Genomic DNA, 23503 nt, shown 5'->3' on the forward strand with positions numbered 1-23503 from the left:
AGCCTCTTGCATGGTTTCAGCTTTGTCAGACGCGCCTCGCTTGCGCACCAAGACCACCACCACCACCACTCCTCGACCGACATCTCGTCCAGCCCTTCTGCGACCTCGTCCACCCTAAACCCATCCTGACCGACTAACCGCGATATCCGACCCCACACGTCATGGCCACCGCAGGGCTGCTCGATAAAGTGCCCGGTCATCTAAACCTCTTCATTGGCGGGTGCGTTGCAAGAGCCGTTCAACCACCAAAATAATCCAACGAGCCCTACCGTTCCCATCCCCACGGACTGCTAATCAATATCCTCGAAATCTGCAGCCTCTTCACCCTGCGCCGACGGGACGCCCTGGAGGCCGCAAACATCACCCATGTGCTCTCGGTCCTGCGCCTGCCGCTCGACGATGCCCTGTTCGCGCCATTCAAGGAGCACATGGTCGTAGAGGTCGACGACGTCGACGATGAAGACCTGCTCCAGCATTTTCCGGCCACCAACCGTTTCATTCAACGCGCCCTTGACAGCGGCGGTGGCGTCCTCGTGCACTGGTGAGTCGAGTTTGCCCGAGATTTTTTTTTCCCCTCTCGTTTTTTGCTTTTTTGAATCATGCACCCTTCTCCAGATGCGGTTGCTTGCTTGGCGGTACAAAAAAGCAACACGCACACGCAGTTCGGGTGTGCCAAACTTGCGGAATCTGGGCGTCGACGGTGGGGAGAGGAAAGAAGCGCTCGTGGTGGAGGAGTCGACCCGCATGCATATTTTTTGTTCTTCCTTGCTGCGTTTGAAGCTTTTGCGGAATAGCACGGGGAACAGACATGCCAACATTTTCAAACCCGCGCATGCAGTGCAATGGGCAAGTCCCGCTCCGCCACCTGTGTCATGGCCTACTTGATGCACAAACATCACATCACGCCGCACGAGGCGCTGGCCCAGTGCCGCGAGGCCCGTCCGCTATGTGAGCCAAACGACGGCTTCATGAAACAACTCGAAATATACCACGCCATGGGCGCGCCGGCCGACGGCATCGACGAGTCCCCCGCGTACCAGCGCTGGGCCTACCTGCGCGAGGTCGAGCTCAGCCGCGCGTGCGGCACCGCCCCCGAGGCCGACAAGATCAGGTTCGAGGACGAGCATGTCCAGCAACAGCATCAGAATCAGCAAAACCAACCGGCGGCCCACCTCGAGCTCCGTTGCCGCAAATGCAGGTACGCGCCCTCTCTTTCATTCACCCTCCCAGTCGCGAATTGCAAGTCTGGCCCATACATTCCCACACCCCCCCTCGCAACTCCACTCCTCCAGATTGCCAACGGCCCGAGCGTGCCATGCGCCTCCTGTCGTCAGCCCTGGCCTGACCGTTGCAGCAGCCCTGTCTGGCTGTCTGCTCCGTCTCGCTCGTGCACATCATCCTTGACCACAAGTCTGCCCTGCCGTTTTCCCTTTTCTTTTTCTTTTTTTCTTCGTCGTCGTTATCACCTCATCATTACACTGTCTCCCTCTTTCCTCTCCTGGCTCCAATCTACTGTCGACATCAAATCAGGCGTCCCCGGCCAGCCATCATGCAGCATGGCATGGCATGACATGACTGCTCTCAATCAATTTACCGCATTGGGCACGCACAAGTAGACGCACAGCAGCTGACCATGTCCTTCTCCTCCCTACTAGACGGGCACTAGCCACAAGCAACTTCATCAACGAGCACCCTGCCAAAAGCTCCTCCTCTCCCTCCCCCTCGCCATCTTCTCACCAACAGCAAAACAACACAAACCAATGCTCGCACTACTTCATCGACCCGCTCAGCTGGATGCGGCCGGAGCTCGAAAAATCGCTCCTCGACGGCCGCCTCGACTGCCCCAACCCCCGCTGCCGCGCCCACGTCGGCAAGTACGCCTGGCAGGGCATGCGCTGCTCGTGCGGCGAGTGGGTCGTGCCGGCCATTAGTCTGGCAAAGGGCCGCGTCGACGAGGTGAGGAAGGGTGGTGGTCCAGCTGCGGCGCTACCGGTGGGCGCGGCTCCCGCGGGAATCAGGAGACCGCCTGGTGCTGGTGGGAATTTGTAGTGCCGGCCAAGTGCTAGAGGCGTGGAGGGAGAGGGGGGATCCAGTAGTAGGTGCGTTGTGATCAGTTGGACACGCAGGGCGCCGGTGGATCATGAATGATGATGGCAGCAGAGGCCAAGCAGGGAAGAAGAGTAGTCAGTCTGAGAACAAGAGAGCCGAAAAAGGCTCGTCCATAACAACCATTGTATACAAAGACATGGCCAGTGCCAGTCTGGCCATCACCTACTCGATCCATAGACCTGCAAACCAAAACGCCATTTTCCCATCTACCTCGCCCTTCTCCTTCCTTTCCTCCTTACAACTCTCAACGCTAAACCCACCCACCCCGTGCCTGTCGGCGGATGCCACACCACACTACCATTCCCCTGGCCCTAGGTACCTACCTCCCTACCTACCTACATAGCACAGACGGCGGCACCAAGACACCAGACGCGCGCGGGCTACGCAACGCACGCAGCACTGCAATAAATCCGATCATATCCGCCTCTCCACAGCCTAGCCTAGCCAACCAACTACAGTAACTAGCGCGAGTACAGTCCGTATTAAGCAAGTAGCACGCGCAGTAGTCTCTTGCCGGACCGCTTCGCAGCCGGCCTGGCTAGCGCCAGTCAACTAGAGGTAGTAACCAAATACATAGCGTGGACGACGTCTCGTGTATGGAGGAGCCGCGGAGCCTTGCAGTAGGGCAGGACAGGGCAACACAGGGAGCGGTGCATATGAAGTGTATGTATCCACTTTTGCTGATTATTGTTGCGCTGGAGGGCTTTTAGGCACTGTTGTTGTTGCTGCTGCGGCTGCTGCTGCTGCTGCTGCTGCAGCAGTGGTTTAAAGACGCCGAAGGCTCATCGTACAGTACGCGGGTAGCGATATTCGAAGGGCTGGTTGTGTAGGTAGGTAGGCACGTACAGTATGCTACGCTCGCTGCCTTGGACCGCTTCGCAACAACCGTCCACAGCACATCATCTCGCAAAGAAGTAATCATGAACAGCGCGATGATCCACCCACGCGTGCAGCAACCAGCCAGCCAGCCAGCCAGCCAACCAGGCCGTGGTGCCTCTCATCGATGCATAGGACACTTGCTGAGAGCGGCATGGGTGATCCGTTTAGGCTGAATGGCGTGTGCTGCGGTTGGATGTCTGTGGTCTTAGGGCTTGCTGGCTTGCTTGATTGCCCTACCCTGCCTTGCCTTGCCTTGCCTTGCCACCCACCCTGGCCGGAGAGAGGCAGGAAGAGTGGCAAGGATCTGGGGTGGTCCAGGATTGTTGGTGCAGAGAAAGAGGGCTGGGAGGATGGACAGACGGACGGGGTAGATCATGATGGCATGAAGGATGGAAAGGGAGAGTAGTCCTGTACATCATTCGTTCATCAGTTCAAATGTAGCGATGCAGGATGGGAAAATGTGCGCAAGAAGTGCTGTTTAGATAAGCGTGTGCGCCGGCAGTGTGGAATCCGCAATTCAAACGGGCAGCGGAGATCTGGCAGCACCATCTCGCCTGTGCCTTGGCTTGCCCGGCGGGACGGACGTAGGTACAGTGCACTCCATGGTCGGTTTCCCACGCAGCCAGCCTGCCATGGATGAAGGAGAAGGACGCTGGACAGGACGTCCGGTGTGCAGTCGCCAGTCGCAAGGGTCGATGGAGTTGGACGGCTGTGATTGGCCCTAGCCTGGTCTCAGGTCCGTCTCCGCATCCTATCTCGTCGGGCCGAAACCTAAACCGTATTCTCGCGACCAATCACGCAAGCGAGGCAATCGAGTGAGCTGCAGACGGGATGGAGGGTGGAGGATGGATGGCTGGAGGGACAGGCTCGGTTCGAGGCTGGCTTCGTGGGTTCCTGGCAAGCAACAAACAAGCAATCAACGGCCGGTATGCGTGCATGCGTGCCTTGGGCTTGGAGCGGCGGTTGGCCTCGTATCTCCCGCTGCACTTGGTCTGTAACTGCATATAGGCGCGGATATCTTCTCGCGGGATGAAATGGTTATGGGCCATCAGGCGTGCGGGCCACGAGACGAGGCGAGACGGGTCTCGTGGTGTTCAGGTGTTCATCTTCTCCGCAAACGTCATGGGCCCCTTCATCAATCGACAAGACAGTAGTCACGTCAGGCTGCCTGGTTGCCGGAGGCGGTCCCTGAATCTGACGCGCCAAACGTAGAGCGACATAGAGCGGGATGCGGGAGGCAGGTGGGAGCGTAGTGGTCCTTCAGAAAGAGGATGAACAAGCAACGGCTAGCTGTGTTTCGATAGTGTCGAGGTGCATGAGGTATGACGGAGGTGGTGAGTCGTGACAGGCGTCTCGCACGGATGGCAGCCGGTTGGCCAGGTGGGGCCGGTCGAGTTTCCGTAAGCGCCACAGGGCTGGCCGTCCGAGTCGGTCGTCAGAGGGTCGTGGGCATCGAAATCATTTTGCGTGTTGCAAAAAAGACTCCACTTGGTGTTGGGCTGGGCTGGGCTGGGCTGGGCTGCGGGCTGTGGGCTGTGCTTGGCCGTAGGGCTGCCTTCGCTTGCACGCAGTCAATCTGCCATGGACGCTTTTTCTTTTCCTGATCACATCACTGCGCTCGAATAGGCTGCATGTCCACTGCGACGCGCGTCGTCCTTCGTACCGAGCGGAGTCTGTCGTCCAGCGCTGGGTGCCGCGTCGTCTTGGCGTCGGCCGAACACAGCCAAATGAGGATTTGGGGATACGCGCGATTGTCATGACCAGGGACCTGTCCGCCGGCCGAGCGTAAGCAGAGGGAGAGAAAACCAACGACGGTTCAAGGAGCGAGGGCGACGGATACGAGGCGAGGGCGTCAAAGTCGGGAGCGGAGAGGAGAGCAAGTCCTCCAAGAATGACTAAGCACCCCGGTTGTGGTGGCACCTTCCCATCAACACCACGCCCATCGCACAACACCAGCCATCCAATTCAATATCCCCAATCCTCGTCCAACGGCTGCTCCAGGGTCCTACACTACCTTAACCCTGTCCACCACCCGCACATGTCCAGGTGCCAGGCTGAAATGTCGCCCAGCTATTGGGCGTGCCGTCGCCATCGCCTTTGCCCCATCTTTGTCGCTGTAACAGTGGCCACCAACCAAGAGCCCGTCCGGCCGCAGGGCTGAGCACATCAGTCAATGCCAGTTGCCACCTTCCTCACACAGCCACCATAATCGTCGCTCCCCCTTTTCTGCACATGTTGTTGATGCTTTTCGCAGCGACCAGCCTTGCAGGGAAAAACGCTGAAGAGGCCAGTCTAAAAGAAGAAACCATCATGGGCCAAAAAAGTCTAACGACAACCTTGCGAGCGGCACGAGCGGCCGGCCACCGCAACCTTGACGGGAAGCGCACGTTCCGTCCGTAGCTCGTGCCCGCCATGATCCATCCTGGTCTAGTCGCTCGTCCTAGACATCAACCGTCTTCATCTCGTCTCTCTCTACGCCTCTGTTTGCATTGTTTCTCTCCGTTCGCATCTGGCGTCATCTTCAGGAAACGGTTGCAACACCCTTGGCCGCTTCTGGCTCCTCCAAACCTCGTGCGAGCGACGAGCTTCTTGCGTGCGAGCGTTTCCCTTGCCGCCATCGCGTGCCTGAGGCTCGTGTATGGCGGATGACGGATGCATAAGCTTCTATCCTTTCCTGCCTGTCTACCTTGTCGTCCCTCGCTCCTCCCGCTTCTTCTTCTTCCTTGGGCATGATCCCTTTTCGCCTCCATGCCTCCTCCTACGCCTCTTTCGTGTCGGGAATGGAGCCTGATATTGCCACTGTTCTATTCCTGCTGCTGCTGCCCTTTTTGACTCGTCCTTATGCCGCTGCGCTACACATGCTGTATCAAGGCAGCAGAGATGGTGGATGGAGCCAAAGACCGCGGACTTATCACTTTCTACTGCACACCAAGTAGATCCCGGTTTTCCCACGCAGACGCTCTAGCGCGCCTGTGACTATTGTTTCCGCGCATGGCGCCTACCTGCCTGAGTGGGCTGGCCGGCTGGCCGCTCGCCCTTCCATGTGGTAGTGGGCCGTCGCCGCTGTTGTAGCAACGCTCTTCCCTATCCATACCAGCCAGCCTTGCCCTTGCCATCCGCGGATTGTTGCCAAGGCACCGCCTTTGCCCAGCACGCTAGCAGCGTTGAACCCTCCGCCCCCGCTAACTATAGCACACATGGAGCTTAGTTACGTTAGGTCGGGCCGGGCAGGGAGACATGTACTGAGGTATTGTATGTATCGCATCTTTCCCTGCCCTTGCACATGCCCACATGCCGTAGACTATTGTGGCTATTCCAATTTTTTCATGTGTCTTGTAATCATCTCCGGGTGCATTCGTTGACAGGACAGGTGGGTAGATTCGGCAGAGCGAGGTGAAGGATACTGGCGTTGGTATGGTTCCTTGCGAGAACTATTGCTACTGCTGCGGCTTCTGCTCCTATTCGCCAAGTCAATCGACCTTCTTGGAACATCGACTCACCGCAGCAAAGATACATGAAGCTCGCAGGCATTAGCTCTTTCCCCAAGTCCGAATTGAGGAAACGACTATGATACGGTGAGCTGCAGATAGAAACGTCTTTTTTGAAGCTGTGCGCCAAAACGGCGCGCGCAGTTGGAATCATCAAACGATATGAGTGACGACAGGGAGCATTCGTGCATCTCTGTCCTGCCTTGAGGTTGATGATTATGTGGAATGACAGCCAAAAGATTCCGTGGGTGAAGCTTCTAGAGTTGCTGTCCATTGTAACAAGCAAGAGTATTCCGATTGCGCCGGAATGGGAAGCATCGAGTGGACGTCTGCGCTCTCTGGTTGACTTGCCTCCAGTCACTCCTTCTCTGTTGATTGCGGAAAGCGAGCTCAACAAGACCGACTGGGAGGAAGTCTTCCATCCACGCAAGAGCTGGCCACGCTCAGAGAGTCAATGGACCATGGCTCATCCAGGCTACCTTCACCGGCAAAGGTTTGATAGAGACTTCGTAGTATGCGCAAAGAGGAGAGACAGTGCAGTGCCCGATAAAAGAAAAACGATCCATTACTAGTTCCGCCAAAATTGAGTCGGAAATTCCTCAAAGATCTCACTTCGCCATGGTGGCCCTCGACTTCCCTCCTGGGAAGTGTTCATCTCAGCGCTTGCACGTTGACGCAAGAGCGAGCCACACCCGGACAGTCAGGCACGCTTCACGACCCTCAATGGCCCTGTTCCATTGTGCAACGTTGTTCGAACACTTCCACCTACTCTGCGCTGCCCACAAAATGCCGCCGTACGTCGTAACACCATGATTCTGTTTAAGAGATGCTGACATAGATGAGAAAAGCTACGATGACTCCCTGTGGGATTCGCATATTTGGATCCCGACATTGAAGACGACTATGGTGCCATTGAAGCTGCGCTGTAGAAGACATGGTCATCTTTCAAATACCGCGCAACCACATCGTGAAGCACATCCATACTACATCCGACGGAAGCGTGGCGTCAGAAGAGCTGCTGTCTTTCATCACAACGACCAAGGGCCAGGTCCAATCGGGTCCGCGTCGCTCAAATAATCTGCATCCAAACTCCAAACTGACCTTTACAATTCTCAAATTCGGCAGTACTTTCACGGCAGCTGAGTAGTAAATCCCAACTGGTCTAGAGGTTGGTTGATTTGACTACCTTCGGGTTAAGGTTCGGGCATATGTTCGAATCCCACAGCTGTCACTTTTTGCTCTTTTGTTGTTTCGTGCTTTTTTGCCGAGGAGGAGGTGGTGATTGACGTTTTGGGATGAGGCAGGAGGGAGGTGGGAGGTGCGCGGTGGGTGACGACTGTGGGCAGGCAGGCAGGCAGGCAGGCAGGCAGGCACTGCAGTCAGTGACCTGTCAATTGTCAGTCACCTCGCCCATAGCCATCAGCGCAGCCTCCTGCCGCCTCTACAGCCGTCCTTCATCATCAACACCGGGATCGTCGAGGAAGTATCCAACAATTCGTCCATTCCTCCTCGAGCTTACTTGCGGATTCAGGGCCCAGCGAGACCAACTGGCACAGCCTGCTCAGCAAAAGCATCCTGCGGGTCCTAAAGCACACGCCAAATGCACTCACTCTGCTGTCTGGGAAAATCAAGGTGCGTTGGCTCTTCTGATGAATATTTCTCGGGCATTTCGTTGACCTATGCAGACTGGCTCGCGTCGCTCATTGCAACGCAATTCGATTCGGTCACGAAACCCCGAGTTAGTTCGCACAGTACACCGCAGCCGCATAGTACGAGGTTCCAACGCTTCTGGTGTGTTTTTTGAGGCAGCCAGATTCAAGAGCGGAGGGGCGAAGGGAGAGATATCAACTTGGAGGAGTGGAGACCACTCCTTCAAGGCCAACCTCCGCGTCTTCACGTCGTCAGGACCACCGTCGACAAGGAGCACAATAAGACGCGAGGCACTTGAGATATTTCAAAAAACATTTGACAAACAGTACGGCGGTCCAAGAACGGCTGGAATGCTGCCGAGTGCCATCACTGACTGCCTTTGACGCCTTGGCCTTAACTTTAATACCCACTCCTTCATTTCCTACAGGGGCTCTGCTGACCATTTTGCGGTTGCGCAGATTCTAGCACGGCATGATATTACTACGCCACCCGCTCTTAAGTTTGAACGTCTCGGTAGAGAGATATAACAGCCGTCATCTGTTCACTCCCTGGTCGTCGACATGGTGCAGAACGAGGACAACACGCTTGCTTCGGTTTACGGCAACTTGTTCCACGGCCATCAGCCGAAGCTCGATTTCCATTCTGCTTGGGCCAATGTATACGCCTTGTTCAAAGCCTGTCGCAAGCTCCACCGCGTTTTGAGGGACGACGAGCACACAGCAAGGCAAAGGGGGTAAGTGATTGAGCCGCGAAGCGTCCTGTTGCTGGCTTCATCGATAGGGCCGCACCAGTCATACCAGTGATTGCTGTTGACACCATTCCGAGCCCAATTCCGCAGGTTCAAAAAAGCAATCGTCCGTCCGACGTCTCCCCTCCCACTTGCTGGCCAGGACCCAAGCACAGACATCCTCCAACTCCGGATCAAGATCTTTCGCTACCACCCACGACGACCTCTTGCTACCAAAGTTCCAAACAACAAAACAGTCGAGCAAAAAGTTAAGCGGCAATGGGCTGACTAGGATTTGAACCTAGAACTTACTACGGACCCGGAGAGGTGGATGTCCGTAATACGTGTTTTCCTCTACATGTACACTCCCAGCCCTTGGACTATGCGGCCGCTGTTGAAGGGAGAGCGGTGGACAAGACATATATAATAAACATTCTCCGAGGATTTCTGGCAGCTGGTTTTTCGGCTACGCGTTTCCCGTAAAGAAGCCGATTGCGCGATTTTGGTCTGGCAACAATTTTAATGCCCGCGAATTCTGGTGGGTTTGTCGCTTCTATTTGCCTTGTGATGATGATGCTTTTGGTGGTGAGTTTGCACCCTTTACGACTTTTTCAACCCCCTTTTTCTGTCGCGCATTTATCCATCACCACCACTACCACCACCATTACTTACTTGTGGATTGCACATAGGCTGGCAAAGAAGGTGCCGGGTCGATTCGCCAATGCGTCTTCGAAGGCTTGAGACGCTCAGACGATAGTCATTATGTGTGCTTGAACATCGAAGTCTGGGATACTCCATGACAAGATAAAGAGCGGGTCGACGGAAGAGGTGCGCATCCACATCGCAAACTGCCGCTGTTTTCTCCGGAAAGCTGCCGCAGTTCAGTCTGGTCTAGTTTGTTCCCTGGTCTCTCCAGCGCAAGACTTGCATTGTTGCTCCTCTTGTCAACGTAGGAGGCCAATCATAAGCCGTTGTCATCATTTCTCTGCTCTATGGGTATCATTCCTACTCCTCGCTGCTGCCTTTGTCGCCCTTTTTTGTTGTTTCCCCGTTAATGCAAGGCCTTGAGCCTTGGAAGAGTGGGGAACCTCTTCGTCCGTCGTCAAGCAACCAACCGCATCTGCCATGCCTTTACGCAAGGAAACCTGTGAGAACCTCGCTCTCCAGCAAGCGAGTGACCTGGCGTCACTCTTCTCTCAAGTCCAAGCGAGACACTTCAGAAGCCCTCCTTCTCTCCAATGAATCTGCCTACTCCAGCCAACTTCTTGCCACGTGCCAGCTCTTCCTCGGCACCATGCCACACCATCTTCGGGCGCGGCAGTCTTCCATTCTCACCCCTCGCGGCGCGATCCCGAAACGCCAGCTTGCCGCCCTCGGTGATCATGGGCATCATGCGCCAGGGAGGCGGCATGCCGACCAGCTCCTCCATCGTCTCGACGTACTCGCCCTCCTCATCCGTCTTGATCCGCGCGCCATTGTTGGCTGCTGCACGCGCATCGTCGCCCATTTCCGTGTCGTCGTCCCCCTCCTCCTGCGTTCCTCCGGGAAGCGGGTCGAAGACGAAGGAGCGCGGGTTCTCCCCGAAGCCCTCGGGCGGCGCCTTGTAGTGGAGCGGCATCTTGTAGTCGCGGATTTCCTGGTGGATGAAGTCGCGCGGGCGCTCGAGGCGCGCATGTAGGAGATTTTGGCGGTCGACTTTGTCGCTGAGCGCTTTCATGCGGTCTTTGCGTTTGGGGCGCGCTTTGATTTCGGCAATCTTGGCCTCGCGGTCGAATTCGGGCTGAGGCGCGAGCTCGGGACGCTCTTTGAAGAGGTCTTTGACCATAGTAGAGGGGTCGGTGTTGCGGACTTCGGCTTCCAGCTTGGCACGTATCTTCTGAGAGAGCAATGGAGGGAGGGGAGGTCTCGCTTGGGGTGTCGCGTCGTTTGATATTTGCGCAGTGTCCTTTGTTTGCGCGGTGTCCTGATCTCGCGCAGTGTCCTGATCTTGCGCAGTGTCTTGATCGTGACGCGATGTCCGGCGCGATGAAGCCGGAGACGGGTTTTCCGAGTCACTACTGAGTTCAATGATCTCGATGGGCCTCGCTGCCGTGCTCTCTGCGGCCATTCCGCCAGAAGTGGCCGGCTCGACTTGGGAAACTTGCGAAGACTCGTATGATACAAGTTCGGCAGGGCCAGAACCTTGGTCATGTACCAGCCGAAATTTGCGAGTGACGCCATCCTGATTTTCCAGCGTTGGTATGAAGATGGCACCACTAGATTTTGGCTTTTCCTTTGCTGCCGGCTTTTCAGCGCGGTGGAGGCTTGGGTCCTTAGGAACCGATGGTGCAGACTCTTCGGCGCGGTGAAGGCTTGGGTCCTCAGGAACCGACGGCACAGCCTCTCCCAGAGTTGTCTTGGGTGATTGTTCCACAGGAGAGCTGCTCGAAACCTCTTGTACTGCGGATTGGGGGGTGAAGCTCGCAGTCTTCCGAGCCAGTGGTTTGCCTCCGGCAGTTTTCCGAGCCTTGATAGCGATTTTTCGCGGCGCTTTCCTTGGTTCCTCTTCCAGTGGGTCATTTGCCCTGGGACGCTTCATGCTTGTACCAAAGGTACGGACATCCACCTTGTCGAACTGCTTGAAGGGGAGCTTGATGATGAATTTCGCTTCGTCTCGCATCTGCGAAAGCAGAGCAGCGCAATGGTTGAGCCATGGATCAGTTACAGTCCACTGTTGCGGTTTTGAATCAGGCACTCGTGCAAACCTGTTGTTGGAGCCTACTCCAGCCATGGTAGCTGCAATGCTCGTCGATTTCCTGCGGCTTTCGGCATTCAGAAAGTTGTCATCAATCCACTGCCCAATCTCATTCGACGCCATGCTGTGGTTGTCATTGTCCACGAATGCAAACCCAATGAGTTCGGCCCAGGATCGCTTCAATATGCCAGGGAGCTTCTTGACGTACAAGGCTCCTGGTTCTGAGTCCTCGATAGTCTGCACCTGAATCGAAGATTCTGCTGTGACGTCTGCAGAGGATGTTGCAGCCCCGTCGCCTTCATCGCTCGTGTCCTCGCCATGCTGTTGCGCTGGAGCTGCCACTGCTTGTGCTACATTGCTTGAACCATCTACTAGAGGCGCACTGTGTTCTTGCTGCGGGCCAGCACTGCCGTGTTGCACTGGGGATATCGTTGTTCCCTTGGCGTTGTCATCGTCGTCTTGCACTGTGGATGTTGTTGTTCCCTTCGCGTTGTCATCGTCTTGTTGCATTGGGAATGCCGTGCCCTTTGCGTTGTCACCACCGGGTTGCACTTGGGATGTCGTTTTTCCCTCTACGTTGTCATCGCCCGACGTTGGGGCTGGAGCAATCTCTTGTTGGGGCAGAGCGCCCACAGCAACCCCAGGTCCATCAGATGATGGAGTATTTTGGGGAGCTTCTTGAGCCGGACGAGATGAGTCTACCACGGATTGAGACTGCCCCATAGTTGGGAGCTTCTCGGAGTTGCTGGTTGGAGCAGAAAGCGCAGAAGGCTGGGGTTTCAACTGCTCTACATGTGAGAGCTTCTCAGAGTCTCTGGGTGGCGCTGGAAGTGCAGAAGAGAGATCATTCGGCTGCTCCGTACTTGGGAGCTTTTCAGAGTTGCTGGTTGGAGGTTTCTTGTCTTTCTTTAAACAGTGCCTGCAGGTTTGTGGGTGCACATTGCTTCTCAGGAATGTCAGCTCTTTGTCTGCCAAAGTCGAATCCTGTAGACCATACCGATCTGGTTTGCGCGCCGACTCTGTGTTCCAGCAATTCTTGCAGTAAGCCCTTCGACATTCATCGCAGGTGACCTTGGGGTTGTAGGAGGCAAAATGTTTGGTTTTGCAGCGAGCGCATTGAGATGCCCTCGTCATTGAGCTGACTTCTGAAGTTTCAGAAGGCGTTGTAGTGCGTTTCCTCGTCAGCGCATCACCTGAAAAGCTGAGTGACCTCTCGTGAAGAGTTTTGACCGGCATCATGTGGTTGCCTGAGGGACTGATCCTCCTTCCACGGTTGGGCGACAGCGCGCGGGTAGGTGCAGATCCAAGAGCGTCAGGCCCACTCTGCGCAACCAGAACAGTCTTGTCGCTGGCTGGATGTGTTGGCGATGAGTCTATGGTAATAATTTCAACAAACTTGCCAGAGCTCTGGCTGCCAGAGGGCCGCTTGCCGACCAGGGTGCCAGGTTGTTCCTGCAAACTCGCCGTGGTCCCGTCAAGGTCTTTGAGATCCTCCTGGATGTTTTCAATCGATTGTAAGTAGTCATTTCGATCGGATCGATTCCTTTTGATTGTCGACTCTTCCGCTGTCTTGTTTTCTTCATACCAGTCATCGAGCTCTTGGACTTGAGATCGCCGTTTCCTTAAAGATTCTTGGAGGGTTCTTCTGCGTTCCTCCTTCCAGCCTGTATTCTGACTGGATGGGGCCGATGTGCTGGCTACAGTCGGAGCAAGATTATTGCCGGGCGAATTTTGGAAAGTAGTCGAAGCAATATCATTGCCTGGCGGGTTCTGGACAGCAGTCGACTCCCTTGCGTCCGCCTGAGCCGAATCCATGCCAATATCCTCCCTTTTGATCGTCACTCCCTGGTCGCGCTCCTCCAGCGCCTTCGTTAACATGCGATGTCCATCCCCAACGACGGCGGCCTTGGCTTCTAGCTTGCTGGGGAAAGGGCCAGGCTTCTTAATCTCGTAGTGCTTATGCTCGCCACTGGACCTGGGCACCGTGAACATTAGTATGACACTCCAGCCAGGTCGGCCCTTAGACAAGCCCCACGCCGGATTATGACCCCAACTCGTCACCACTTGGTTTTCCTGGCAACGTGCTTCGAACTTGGATACCATCGTTGACTCCCGACCATGGTTGCTAGATGGCCCACTACAGCATCAGACAATTTGTACACTTGTTGGCGTATTATTACACCTGAGATAATTCCCAGTGCAGTTCTGTCGAATATTACGTACCTGTTTTTGTTTGGTCTCGGCTCATGCGAGCCTGATGCTGCACCTCGTATGGAAAGTCCTCCCAGTGGGATTTGTTGATCTGAAGGACCAGCACCTCGCTTGATCACTTTGGGCAAAGGCGGCGATTTTCGCGATACTGGACTGTTTCTGCTGGGGACGCGATTTTCGGGCAGGCGCTCTTCCATGACCACATTGTACATGTTGAAGAGAAGTTTGTTATCCTGCTCTTTTACGCATTTTTTAAGATCATCTCTGCCTTGTGCATCGTTGGGGAAGAGTATGTAATATCCGTCGTCGTTGCCTTTCACCCAAGCAGACGGCGCTGAGCGCTTCACCATCCGTGCCATGTGTTTGATCGTTGTCGGTTGGAACGGCACATGTCTAGCAGAAATGAAGATGTGAGGAGTATTCATACTCGAGGCCTCGTCTTTGGGAATGATGTTTGGGCCTGCAAAGCCGCTGGCTCGGGGTCCGAGCGGAGCACTGGCGAGATCAGGGCCGAGGCTTGATTCGCTAAGACCAGCGTCTTTCGATGGAAACCCCTTTGCGGATCCTTGGCTGGTCTGACGGCTTGTATCAGATTTGGTGTCGTCCCGGCTCGACGGTCTCTTCCAAGTCCAGCTGCTCTTCAAAGCGGGCCTTGGGGCATTGGTCGGCCTTTTGTTCTCCAACGATCCACTCGATTCAAGCCTAGATTCAAAGCTGCCTTTCCCAGAAGAACCAGGAGGAGCGAGTGGGCGTGCTTTGGGGGAGAATTTGGAGGTGAAGCGAGAATGTTCCGAAAATAGGTCCTCATCTTTGGATCCGCTTGGTAGATGAGAGTTGGAATGCGACGTTTCAGCAAGGACATGGGAGCTCGGCGTTGTCAAGTCAAAGGACCGTCGCCGGGGAGGGAACTTCCTCGAGGGAGTCTCATCCGGGACAAACGATGAATCTGGTCTGCCTGGTCGATAAGACTCTGTTCTGTCTGGCCTGTAAGATTCTGTTCTGTCTGATCTGTAGGACTCTGGTCGATCTGATCTGTAAGGGTCTGGTCGAGGAGCTGGTCTGTAAGACCGCGATGATTCCGTTCTGTCGGACCTGTACGTAAACTTCTCGGGTCGACCAGGCCTGTACGATTCGTACGGTCCAGAGGCATCTCTTCCAGGGACGTCTCGATACGGAGAGTATGAAGGGCTGTCTCTCGGTGTGTTTGGATTGCTCCGGTAGCCTCTAGGAGACCGATCGATATCTCGGTCGATCATGGTTCGTCGTCCGCCGTGCTCGGCCTCTGGCCCTCGCCAGTAGGACCTTGATGCTAGGCCAGCGAGACTTCCAGGATGTCTTTCATCCGGTATTTGCTGTTGGAAGAATTGCGCTTCCCAGTCTGACCGTGCTGCGTTCCGGTAATTGAGGGCCGTTCAAACGAAGGCTGGTACTAGTAAGCGTGAAGGACAAGTTAGCCTTGATGTCCCGGCTTCTTATGCTAAAACTGGCAAGCTTTGGGGAGTCGCAAACTCCAGCTCATCTCAGATCTTTTCAGTTTTGATAGGGTCACTTCGCCCGCCAAAGGCTTTCGTCTACCCGTCCTCGCAGGCCAAGTGCCAAGCTCATTCAAGTTGCCGGATGGATGAATTCCTGGAATCAAAGCAGAGAGCCATCAATTCGCGGGTGTTTGCAACAGCCATTAACTCAAGCCCATTGCGGCAGCTTTTGGGCCCAAGCTCCATTAAGTTGCGAGGTTTGGAGATTGATTTGCTCCTCAAGTGTTGATCCAATAGTCGTAAACAGAACAGCCACTGGGATCGGGATGAGAGCTCCGGTGCAAACCTTCTGAGCTGAAGCGACAACTTGGCCAGCGAAGGACGGTTGATCAAGAACCACAAGACAGTTGTGCGATCAGACCTTTTACCATGCTCATCATGGATGAAGTTTTACAAGCGACAAACTGGGCTGGAACGTGCTGTACCTTTGAATGAGAGTTGACGGAAACAACGGAAAGCGCAGAGACAGGTTGGTGAGAGGTTGTTGACGCCCTGAACGAGACCAGAATGAAGCCAGGAAAGAAAGGGTCGTAGTTGACGGGCGGTCCTTACCAGGGTCGGAGTTGGAGTGAAGTTGGGTTGCGTGACGTGACGCGACTGACGCGTCGGGATGCCGATTAAACGCTCGGGCCGCAGGCGGGAGACTAGTGCCTTGGCAACCGCTGGGCTCACCGAACAGCTCACGAGCTGTGGGGGTCAATCATCCACGAGCGCGATGCCTTGCCTTTCTTGGTTCCAGACCAAGGGTCCAACTTCGTCCATCCTTTACCTCTTGGCCTGAGAGATTCGCCATATCGTTCAAGGCTCCATGGACTTCCTCAAGTCTGCAGTCGCTTCCGCCATTGCCAAAGGCCCTGCCTTTGGATACTCTTTTGGTGATGTCGTCGATATTGACCAGTCCATTTGGACTTTGCACAATGGTACCAAGCGGGTATGATCCGAGAAGCGAAACTCCACCCATTCCAGTCACTGATGCGCTCTGCAGGATGATGGCTCCAAGTGCAGCATCTTCTCCTTTGACATCACGGCCAACAAGTCGAGGTTGCCCCTTGCGAAGAATGCGCTCCGTAAACTGCGAACCATGCGACACCCAGGCGTGATCAAGGTGTTGGATACCGTTGAGACCGAGACGTATATCTACATCGCAACGGAGCGCCTTACGCCCTTGACATGGCACACGCGTAGACAATCCCTATCCGAGGAGACGATCAAATGGGGGCTCTACAATGTCGCCAAGACGCTCAAGTTCCTCAACGCAGAAGCCTCTTCAGTCCATGGAAGCGTCCGCGCATCCTCGGTGTACACGAGCGAAAGTGGCGAGTGGAAACTGGGCGGCTTCGACGTCCTGAGCTCCGTCAAGGAAGACGACGCCGTCATCTACACGTACGGAGGCTTGGTACCAGACTCGGGGCGCTACGCGCCGCCAGAAATCGCTCAGGGCGGCTGGGACTCCATCAGAAGACACCCCGTAACAGCAGTCGACGCCTACAACTATGGAATTTTGGTGTACGAAGCCTTCAATGGTGGGTTCCCGGGCAGCGACCAGCTTGGCCAGCCTAAACGAGTTCCAGCAAGCATGCAGCAGAGCTACAGGAGATTGATCAATCCGAGTCCCAAGTCGCGATCGAGTGTTGGCCAATTTCTCGACCAAGGGCAGCGCGCTGGCGGATTTTTCCAAACCCCAATCATTTCTCTTTCTGAAGGCATTGAGAACCTGGGTTTGAAGGGCGAGGTTGAGAGGGACGAGTTGCTCAGCCAATTGGAAGAAGTGACGGACGATTTTCCCGAAGAATTCTTCAAAGCAAAAGTCCTCCCTGAGCTCCTCAAGTCTGTCGAATTTGGGGGCGGCGGCCCCAAGGTTTTTGGGCTGGTTATGAAGATTGCCCAAAAGCTCTCCGATGAAGAATATGAATCACAAATTACGCCCGTCATCGTCCGACTATTCCAAAGCCCAGACAGGGCCATCCGCATATGTTTGCTCGACAACCTCACTCTCATGATTGATCATTTACCCAACAAGCTTGTCACGGACAAGATATTTCCTCAGATGGTCACCGGCTTCTCTGACACGGCACCAGTCATGCGAGAGCAAACTGTCAAGGCAGTCCTCACGTTGGTACCGAAACTATCGGATCGGATCTTGAATGGAGACCTCCTCAGACATCTCGCCAAGACGGCAAATGACCCCGAGCCCGGAATCAGAACCAACACGACCATTTGCCTGGGCAAAATTGCACGAAATCTTGGAGCCAGCGTAAGTTCTTCATGGTGCAGGTATTCCCCTGTGCTAACAAGCTATAGACTCGCACCAAAGTGCTGACAGCGGCCTTTGCTCGTGCGCTGCGCGATCCTTTTGTACATGCCAGAAACGCCGCCCTCCTCGCGCTGGCAGCGACTGTAGACTTGTACAGTGAAGACGACTGCGCCTCAAAACTTCTTCCCGCAATATGCCCCTCTCTTGTCGACAAGGAGAAGCTCGTCCGCGACCAAGCAAACAAGACCCTCGACACATATTTGACCCGCATCCGCAAACATCAAACCACTCTTCCCGACACCGTCCTCTCCCCAGCCTCCAACACTGCGGCCAGCGGCCCGACGCCGCGCATGAGCACTCCACAACAAGAAAACTCATGGGCTGGCTGGGCCATCTCGAGTTTCACCAACAAACTCGCTGCTGCTACAGGCGACATTCAACCTCACGCCAACGGCGGTGGTCTTGGGTCTTCACAAACTGATTCTCGCTCCTCTTCTGTCCCACCGGCGGCCCGACCTACATCGTCTACCTCGACGGCATCAGCTCTCCATCGTCAAGCGACAAAGCCGTCCAATCCTTTTGCTTCGGCCTCAAGCACCTCGCTCCCAGCCACTGCTGGCGCAACGCCCGAAGCCGAGCCCGAGGACTTTGGCGCTGAATGGGGCGACGACTTTGGCGGTGAAGACGCCAACGATGACGACTTGGATGCTTGGGGAAAGACGGATGACGACCATGACCCATTCGGTCCACCTACTACCACTTCGACTACTTCTTCTGTTCCGTTTGACGACAAGGGCGAGCCCGATTTTGCAGGTTGGTTGACGGCGCAGGCACAAGCCAAATCCGCGGCAAAGAAACCTTTGCCAAAGGGATTGAGCAAGCCAAGTGCGGCGAGCAAAACAGCAGTAAAGCCAGCGGCAGCAAAACCAGTCGCTGCGGTGAAAAAGGCGACACCGGTCGTGCCAGCCAGCAAAAAGGCGCCGGTGGCCAAGAAGGAGGTGAAAAAGGCAGAGCAAAAGAAGGCACCAGCGGCGGAAGAGGAAGAGATGGACGATGGCTGGGGGGATGCGTGGGATTGATTTTTCACCGGTAGGTTTGGCAATATTCGTTGGAGCGAGTCAACCTATGGAGCATCATTGGCTGGGCGTTGGTGATGCTGGGTAAGATGCTTAGGTGGGCGGAACACTCGGCGTTCTATACCTTTTGGTAATACTTCTTTCTGGGTATTGATGCATGTCCATTGTCAGGGCTCTCCAAGGTCATGAAGACAATTTGCTTGAAGACGCCGATTGATTTCTATGATCATTCCCGACGTGCAATTGAGATGGACGTCCATGTGGTGAGCAGGAGCCTTCCAACCAGCGCTGATCCAGGCAAGTAAGCGAGTTGAAACAAGATGAAGCGGCATAAATACGTCGAGCTGTCAGTCAACGAGTAGAGATGAGGTCAAGATCGGGCCAGACTGCCCCGCATCCCGCGAGCCGAGACGGTCAAGCTTCTGCCGCCCGTTTCCCGCGCGCCAGACCCAAACAACGGCCGGAAGAACAGCAACGATTTGTCTTCCACCTCGGCCACGGCGTCTCTGCGTTCGAAATTGGACCCGCAGCCAATCCGAGTCGCCATGTTCCGCTGCAGGGGTCCAACGTGGCTTTGTGCGTCCCGCCTCCGAACTAGTCCGGCTTCGTTCTTCACCAATCCCCATACGCCCTTACGCGGACATCCCGCCTCCGCGTCGCGCGCCCTACTCCGCTCCGAACCATGTACTCATTTCAGCTCATGTTTTGCAGCCTGCTCCTCGGGCTTTGTTTTCTCTGGCTGGAAACTGCCGGCTCGGAGCGGAGAAAAAGCTTCTTTGGCTGAGCAGGGAGACGACCTACGCCTTGAGAGTTGGTTGCTGCTATGACGATGTCGTTTACCATCACTCATCATTCGGCTCGATCTCTCTTTTGAGCACCTACGATTGACCGGCCAGACCTCGTCGCCCCGCTCCTTGCATGCTGCTTCACAGGGCATTGCTCGCTGAGAATACACTTCAAACTGAGTCGCCATGCCCGAGTCTTCGCGGATAAGCAACAACTACGACCATTACTACGCGGTATGCTTGCATGCAGCCACAATTTGTCACTAGACCAACGACCGCATAGGATGAGACGTCAGAAGAGAGTGACTCGTCCAACACCGAAGCAGATGCATCCTCGTAAGACTCAATGGCGACACATCTACCACCCATACTCACTGGCCAAACCGCAGCGCCACAACGTCTCTGCGGTCATGCACATGGGACTACCCCTTTGAGAATGGCCGCCGCTACAATGCCTACCGCTTCGGCGAATACTGGTGCCCCAATGACGAGCAGCAAGCCGAACAGCAAGCCATCTGCCACCACCTCTGCAACATGACGCTGGACGGGCGGCTGTTCCTCGCGCCAATCGGAGACCGCCCGCACCGCGTGCTTGATATCGGGACTGGGTATGCACCACGACACGGCTGCGCTGACACCGAGCCCCGAGCCCGAAACCGAGCAACCCCTCCCCTCCCCCTTACGACCCCCTTGCCCCCTTTTGATCTTTGGCGTCAATTGCTCACTGACACGACACCATTGCCGTCACAGCACGGGTCTCTGGGCCCTTGCCTTTGCCGACGCCTTCCCCTGCGCCGAAGTCATCGGCACCGACCTCAGCCCCATCCAACCAACCGCCGTGCCGCCAAACCTGCGCTTCGAAGTCGACGACTGCACGCGGCCGTGGACGTTTGCGCCCGACTCGTTCGACTACATCCACATCCGCTGCTTGAGCGGCAGCGTGGCCGACTGGCCTGCCTTTTACGCCGAGTGCATGAAGTGAGTCTATCCAAGTCCGAGCACACACTCTCCCCAACCAGCTTCCACTTTCCACGCCTGCGCGCGTGCTTGCTAATGTAGACAGAGCACTCAAGCCCTCGGGCTTCATCGAGCAGCTCGAATTCGGCCTGTCTCCGCAATCCGAAGACGGCACCGTTGCTCCCGACTCCGCCTTTGCCCTCTGGAGCCGCAGCCTACCCGCAGCAGGCGACGCGTGGGGCAAATCACTGCGCAGCGTCGACGAAGCCGCGAGCCAGATCTCTGCCGCCGGGTTCATCGATGTTGTCGAGAAGCGCTGGAAGTGGCCGATTGGCGGGTGGGTGGACGAGGCGCGGTTGAGGGAGCTGGGCGTGTGGAACAGGTATGTCTGTTTGTTCGTTTGTCTGTGAGTTTTGCTGCCGCCGCCGCCGCCGCCGCTAGGCTGCCATACTGCCTTGGCCAAAGATGCCCTGCATATATCTCGTGTTGGCGAGATTGATTTCGGCGAGCTGGAATCACTACTCAGCTGGGTTGGAAGGTCATAGGTTGCTCTTCTATTCTACGGGTAGAACCTGGAGCTTATGGCGCAAAACCGGAGTTCGAGTCCGAGTCTTCGACTCCCTGGTTCCAGCTCGTCAATTCTTTTTGTCTTTTTTTGATTCCTCAATTTCCACCTTCCCCTTCTCGCCTTTCCTTCTTCATTCCTTCCCTTCTAGCCTGGCCCAAACACAATCTCCTCACCTTGTCCAACATTTTTGGCGCACTCGCTGACCGCCCGCGTCCAACAGGCTGCACTGGCACCAAGGCATCGAGGGCTGGGCCATGTTCCTGCTGACTCGGGGCCTGAACTGGAGCCGCGACGAGGTGCGCGTGTTTCTGGCCAAGATGCGCCGCATGCTGCGGGACAGACGCGTGCACGCGCATCAGGATGTGTAAGTTGGCGTTTGCACGCATCTCTCGCCGTTCAATGGCTGTCGAGGCCCATCCTTCTCTTTCGTGGTGTCGTTGTTTTCCTGACCTTGTCGTGGCCGCATGCCCTGACGATGATGGAGGGGAGTGGTGTCGCGCAGACTTTTGGGGGCGTGGAGTGATAGGGAGCTGGAATGAGTGTGAGCTGACTTGCTGCTCCAGGTCTGTCGTGTATGCGCGCAAGCCGGACAAAGTGGCCAACTGAGGCATGCTGCTACCAGATCACCCTCGCATCAATCAACATGCAAGCTTTGGATCCTCTGGTTAAAGAGACGAGATCGCAGCGCGCCGTCAAAGAAATGCCAACTGCCAATATAGAGCGGAGGCGCTTGAATGCTCCCTGTAGCTATCCTTTTGCGAGCTCAAGGCCAAGTCTCCTCGCTGTGAGGCGCTTGATTACTCCCAGCTATATGCAACCGCCTCTGGTGATTTCAACTCCTCAGCTGCAGGAAATCGTGGTCGTACGCCTTGGAGTTGACACTTCTTTCGTCATTCACCATGAGATTGAGAACGAGAGCAGCGCAGGCATGAGCTGCGAGAAACATGCAAAAGAGGGATAGAAGGGGATACATATCGTAATAGACGGCCACTATACTCTTCACAGCATCGACATACCCGTCAGCACTACTGTACCTACAACCCACCATGCTCCCATCCTCATCGCCGCATCGTCCCATGTCCTCCCGTCCTGCTCTCCACTTCCACACCACCAAGCAGTCCATTGCTGCCCTGGCAGTCCCACTTCTTCCCGCTGCCAGACGCCATCGCCTCCAGACCTAACCACATCCCCTCCATGCGCCTCCTCTCTGCATCCGCTGCTCTCCCTCACGATAGTATGTGCAGTGCACCCAGACTCCAAGTCCCACTATTGCTCCTTCGACGCGGTTGTCTGTGCAACTTTTCTTTCCATCAACCCCACGCTTGCACGGAGGGAGAGAGCAAGCGACGAGCGCTCGCTACCACTGTGTTGGTTTTGTGGCCGCTACCACGCATCTTTCTATCCACCAGCAAGCCAGCCAGCGCAGTAGTTTCCCCTCCTGTCTGCCTTTGCCCTACGCTCTACAGTCCACCCAACACTGCGCCCTGCATGCTCCCTTCGCAAACATGCCTACCTACCTATCCCATCCCCTCTCAATCCGCCCCACGACCCTCTCCCGTCCCGTCCCATCCCATCCCGCGGGCTCCACGTGCTCAGATCGATCGCACGCACGCGTCAAAATACCCTGCCACACACCATCCGTCGGGTCTGGGCAGGGTCCAAGTCCCTGCATGCGGACTTGATGTGTTTCAACATTGTACACTTTTTTTTTTTTTTTTTTTTGGAGGGCAAAGCGGGACGGTATGTACAGGGGAAGTAAGTAGGTAGGTGACGGGGCAGGGAAGGCCAAGGTACGGTAGCCAAGGGAGGCGAGGCGATGCACAGCCTCAGCCCGCCACGAGGCAAAGACGGGACGGAACGGGTAGTTGACTGATTGCAGGGAGGGAAGTGTTTGCAGAGGAGCCGTGATGTGGCTGTCTTTCATGTCAGTGCGCCAGCAGGCGAGGCGTCGGGTGTGGCGGTGCGAGTGTGATGCTATTTCTGGCTGTTGTGCCGTCCGCGTTGTTGAGTTGTTGTGCCATTGACTGGTCTTTTCTGGTCTGGTCGCCTGCCTGCGGGCACGAGGCTCGCGAAGATGGGATTGAGTGAGAAATAATAACCGTTGGCGTGACTGCGCGCGTGTGTCGTAGCGGTGCAGCTGCAGTTGTTAGAGGATCTTTTCCTCTCTCTTTCACCTTTCTCCCCCTGCTGTAGGTATCATGCCTTGTTTCCTTTCTATTCCCGTCGCCTCCAAGTCCTCCATCACCACCATCCATTATTGCCGTTCGCCGCACCCACCTACTCGCCACAATGGCGAAGCTGAGCCAAACCAACCCAGCCCGTCGTGGCGCGAGACGCACACAACAGACGCGACGCGCAGCGTTTCACACGCGCGGACTCTTGAGTGCTTGCATACAGCCCGCTCGCGACCAGGTGGACCGCCGTCGCCCTCCCGAACGCAAGACCCTGCTTGCTAGGCGTTGCTGCGGATAACCCTGGTTGCATTACAGGGGCCGGTTTACGGGGATGGGCCGACTGCGGTAGGGGTGGA

At 55.8% G+C, this 23503-nt stretch overlaps 7 protein-coding genes across 7 annotated transcripts; 5 read left to right on the forward strand and 2 right to left on the reverse strand.

The window, feature by feature from the left end:
• Positions 1–161: 161 nt before the first annotated feature.
• BKA78DRAFT_259621 (protein-tyrosine phosphatase-like protein) lies at positions 162–2049 on the forward strand (the record flags this gene model as incomplete). Its single annotated transcript, XM_066885388.1, has 4 exons — positions 162–220; positions 317–541; positions 839–1198; positions 1656–2049. 4 exons carry the CDS (start codon positions 162–164, stop codon positions 2047–2049), a joined length of 1038 nt encoding a protein of 345 aa, XP_066738817.1.
• Positions 2050–3141: 1092 nt separating this feature from the next.
• Positions 3142–3429, forward strand: BKA78DRAFT_328445 (uncharacterized protein). Its single transcript, XM_066889593.1, has one exon. It carries the CDS (start codon positions 3182–3184, stop codon positions 3392–3394), a length of 213 nt encoding a protein of 70 aa, XP_066738818.1. The 5' UTR covers positions 3142–3181; the 3' UTR covers positions 3395–3429.
• A 2393-nt stretch (positions 3430–5822) lies between these two features.
• On the reverse strand, positions 5823–6216 carry BKA78DRAFT_64274 (uncharacterized protein). Its single transcript, XM_066893514.1, has one exon. It carries the CDS (start codon positions 6102–6104, stop codon positions 5907–5909), a length of 198 nt encoding a protein of 65 aa, XP_066738819.1. The 5' UTR covers positions 6105–6216; the 3' UTR covers positions 5823–5906.
• A 3853-nt stretch (positions 6217–10069) lies between these two features.
• Positions 10070–15054, reverse strand: BKA78DRAFT_357714 (uncharacterized protein; the record flags this gene model as incomplete). Its single annotated transcript, XM_066892262.1, has 3 exons — positions 10070–12530; positions 12585–13562; positions 13811–15054. The coding sequence occupies 3 exons, from the start codon at positions 15052–15054 to the stop codon at positions 10070–10072; spliced, it is 4683 nt and encodes a 1560-aa protein (XP_066738820.1).
• A 945-nt stretch (positions 15055–15999) lies between these two features.
• Positions 16000–19029, forward strand: BKA78DRAFT_275208 (armadillo-type protein). Its single transcript, XM_066885556.1, has 3 exons — positions 16000–16264; positions 16319–17587; positions 17635–19029. Exons 1-3 carry the CDS (start codon positions 16142–16144, stop codon positions 18664–18666), a joined length of 2424 nt encoding a protein of 807 aa, XP_066738821.1. The 5' UTR covers positions 16000–16141; the 3' UTR covers positions 18667–19029.
• Positions 19030–19316: 287 nt separating this feature from the next.
• BKA78DRAFT_339329 (SAM dependent methyltransferase) lies at positions 19317–21788 on the forward strand. Its single transcript, XM_066890279.1, has 7 exons — positions 19317–19682; positions 19732–19784; positions 19838–20056; positions 20199–20426; positions 20512–20787; positions 21194–21337; positions 21537–21788. Exons 1-7 carry the CDS (start codon positions 19635–19637, stop codon positions 21577–21579), a joined length of 1011 nt encoding a protein of 336 aa, XP_066738822.1. The 5' UTR covers positions 19317–19634; the 3' UTR covers positions 21580–21788.
• Positions 21789–21875: 87 nt separating this feature from the next.
• Positions 21876–22931, forward strand: BKA78DRAFT_64363 (uncharacterized protein). The gene has a single exon (XM_066893516.1). It carries the CDS (start codon positions 22168–22170, stop codon positions 22738–22740), a length of 573 nt encoding a protein of 190 aa, XP_066738823.1. The 5' UTR covers positions 21876–22167; the 3' UTR covers positions 22741–22931.
• Positions 22932–23503: the final 572 nt, after the last annotated feature.

Source organism: Phyllosticta capitalensis (genome assembly GCF_038381095.1).
Source record: "Phyllosticta capitalensis strain CBS 128856 chromosome Unknown BKA78scaffold_13, whole genome shotgun sequence".
In the NCBI taxonomy this organism is placed as follows: Eukaryota; Fungi; Ascomycota; class Dothideomycetes; order Botryosphaeriales; family Phyllostictaceae; genus Phyllosticta; species Phyllosticta capitalensis.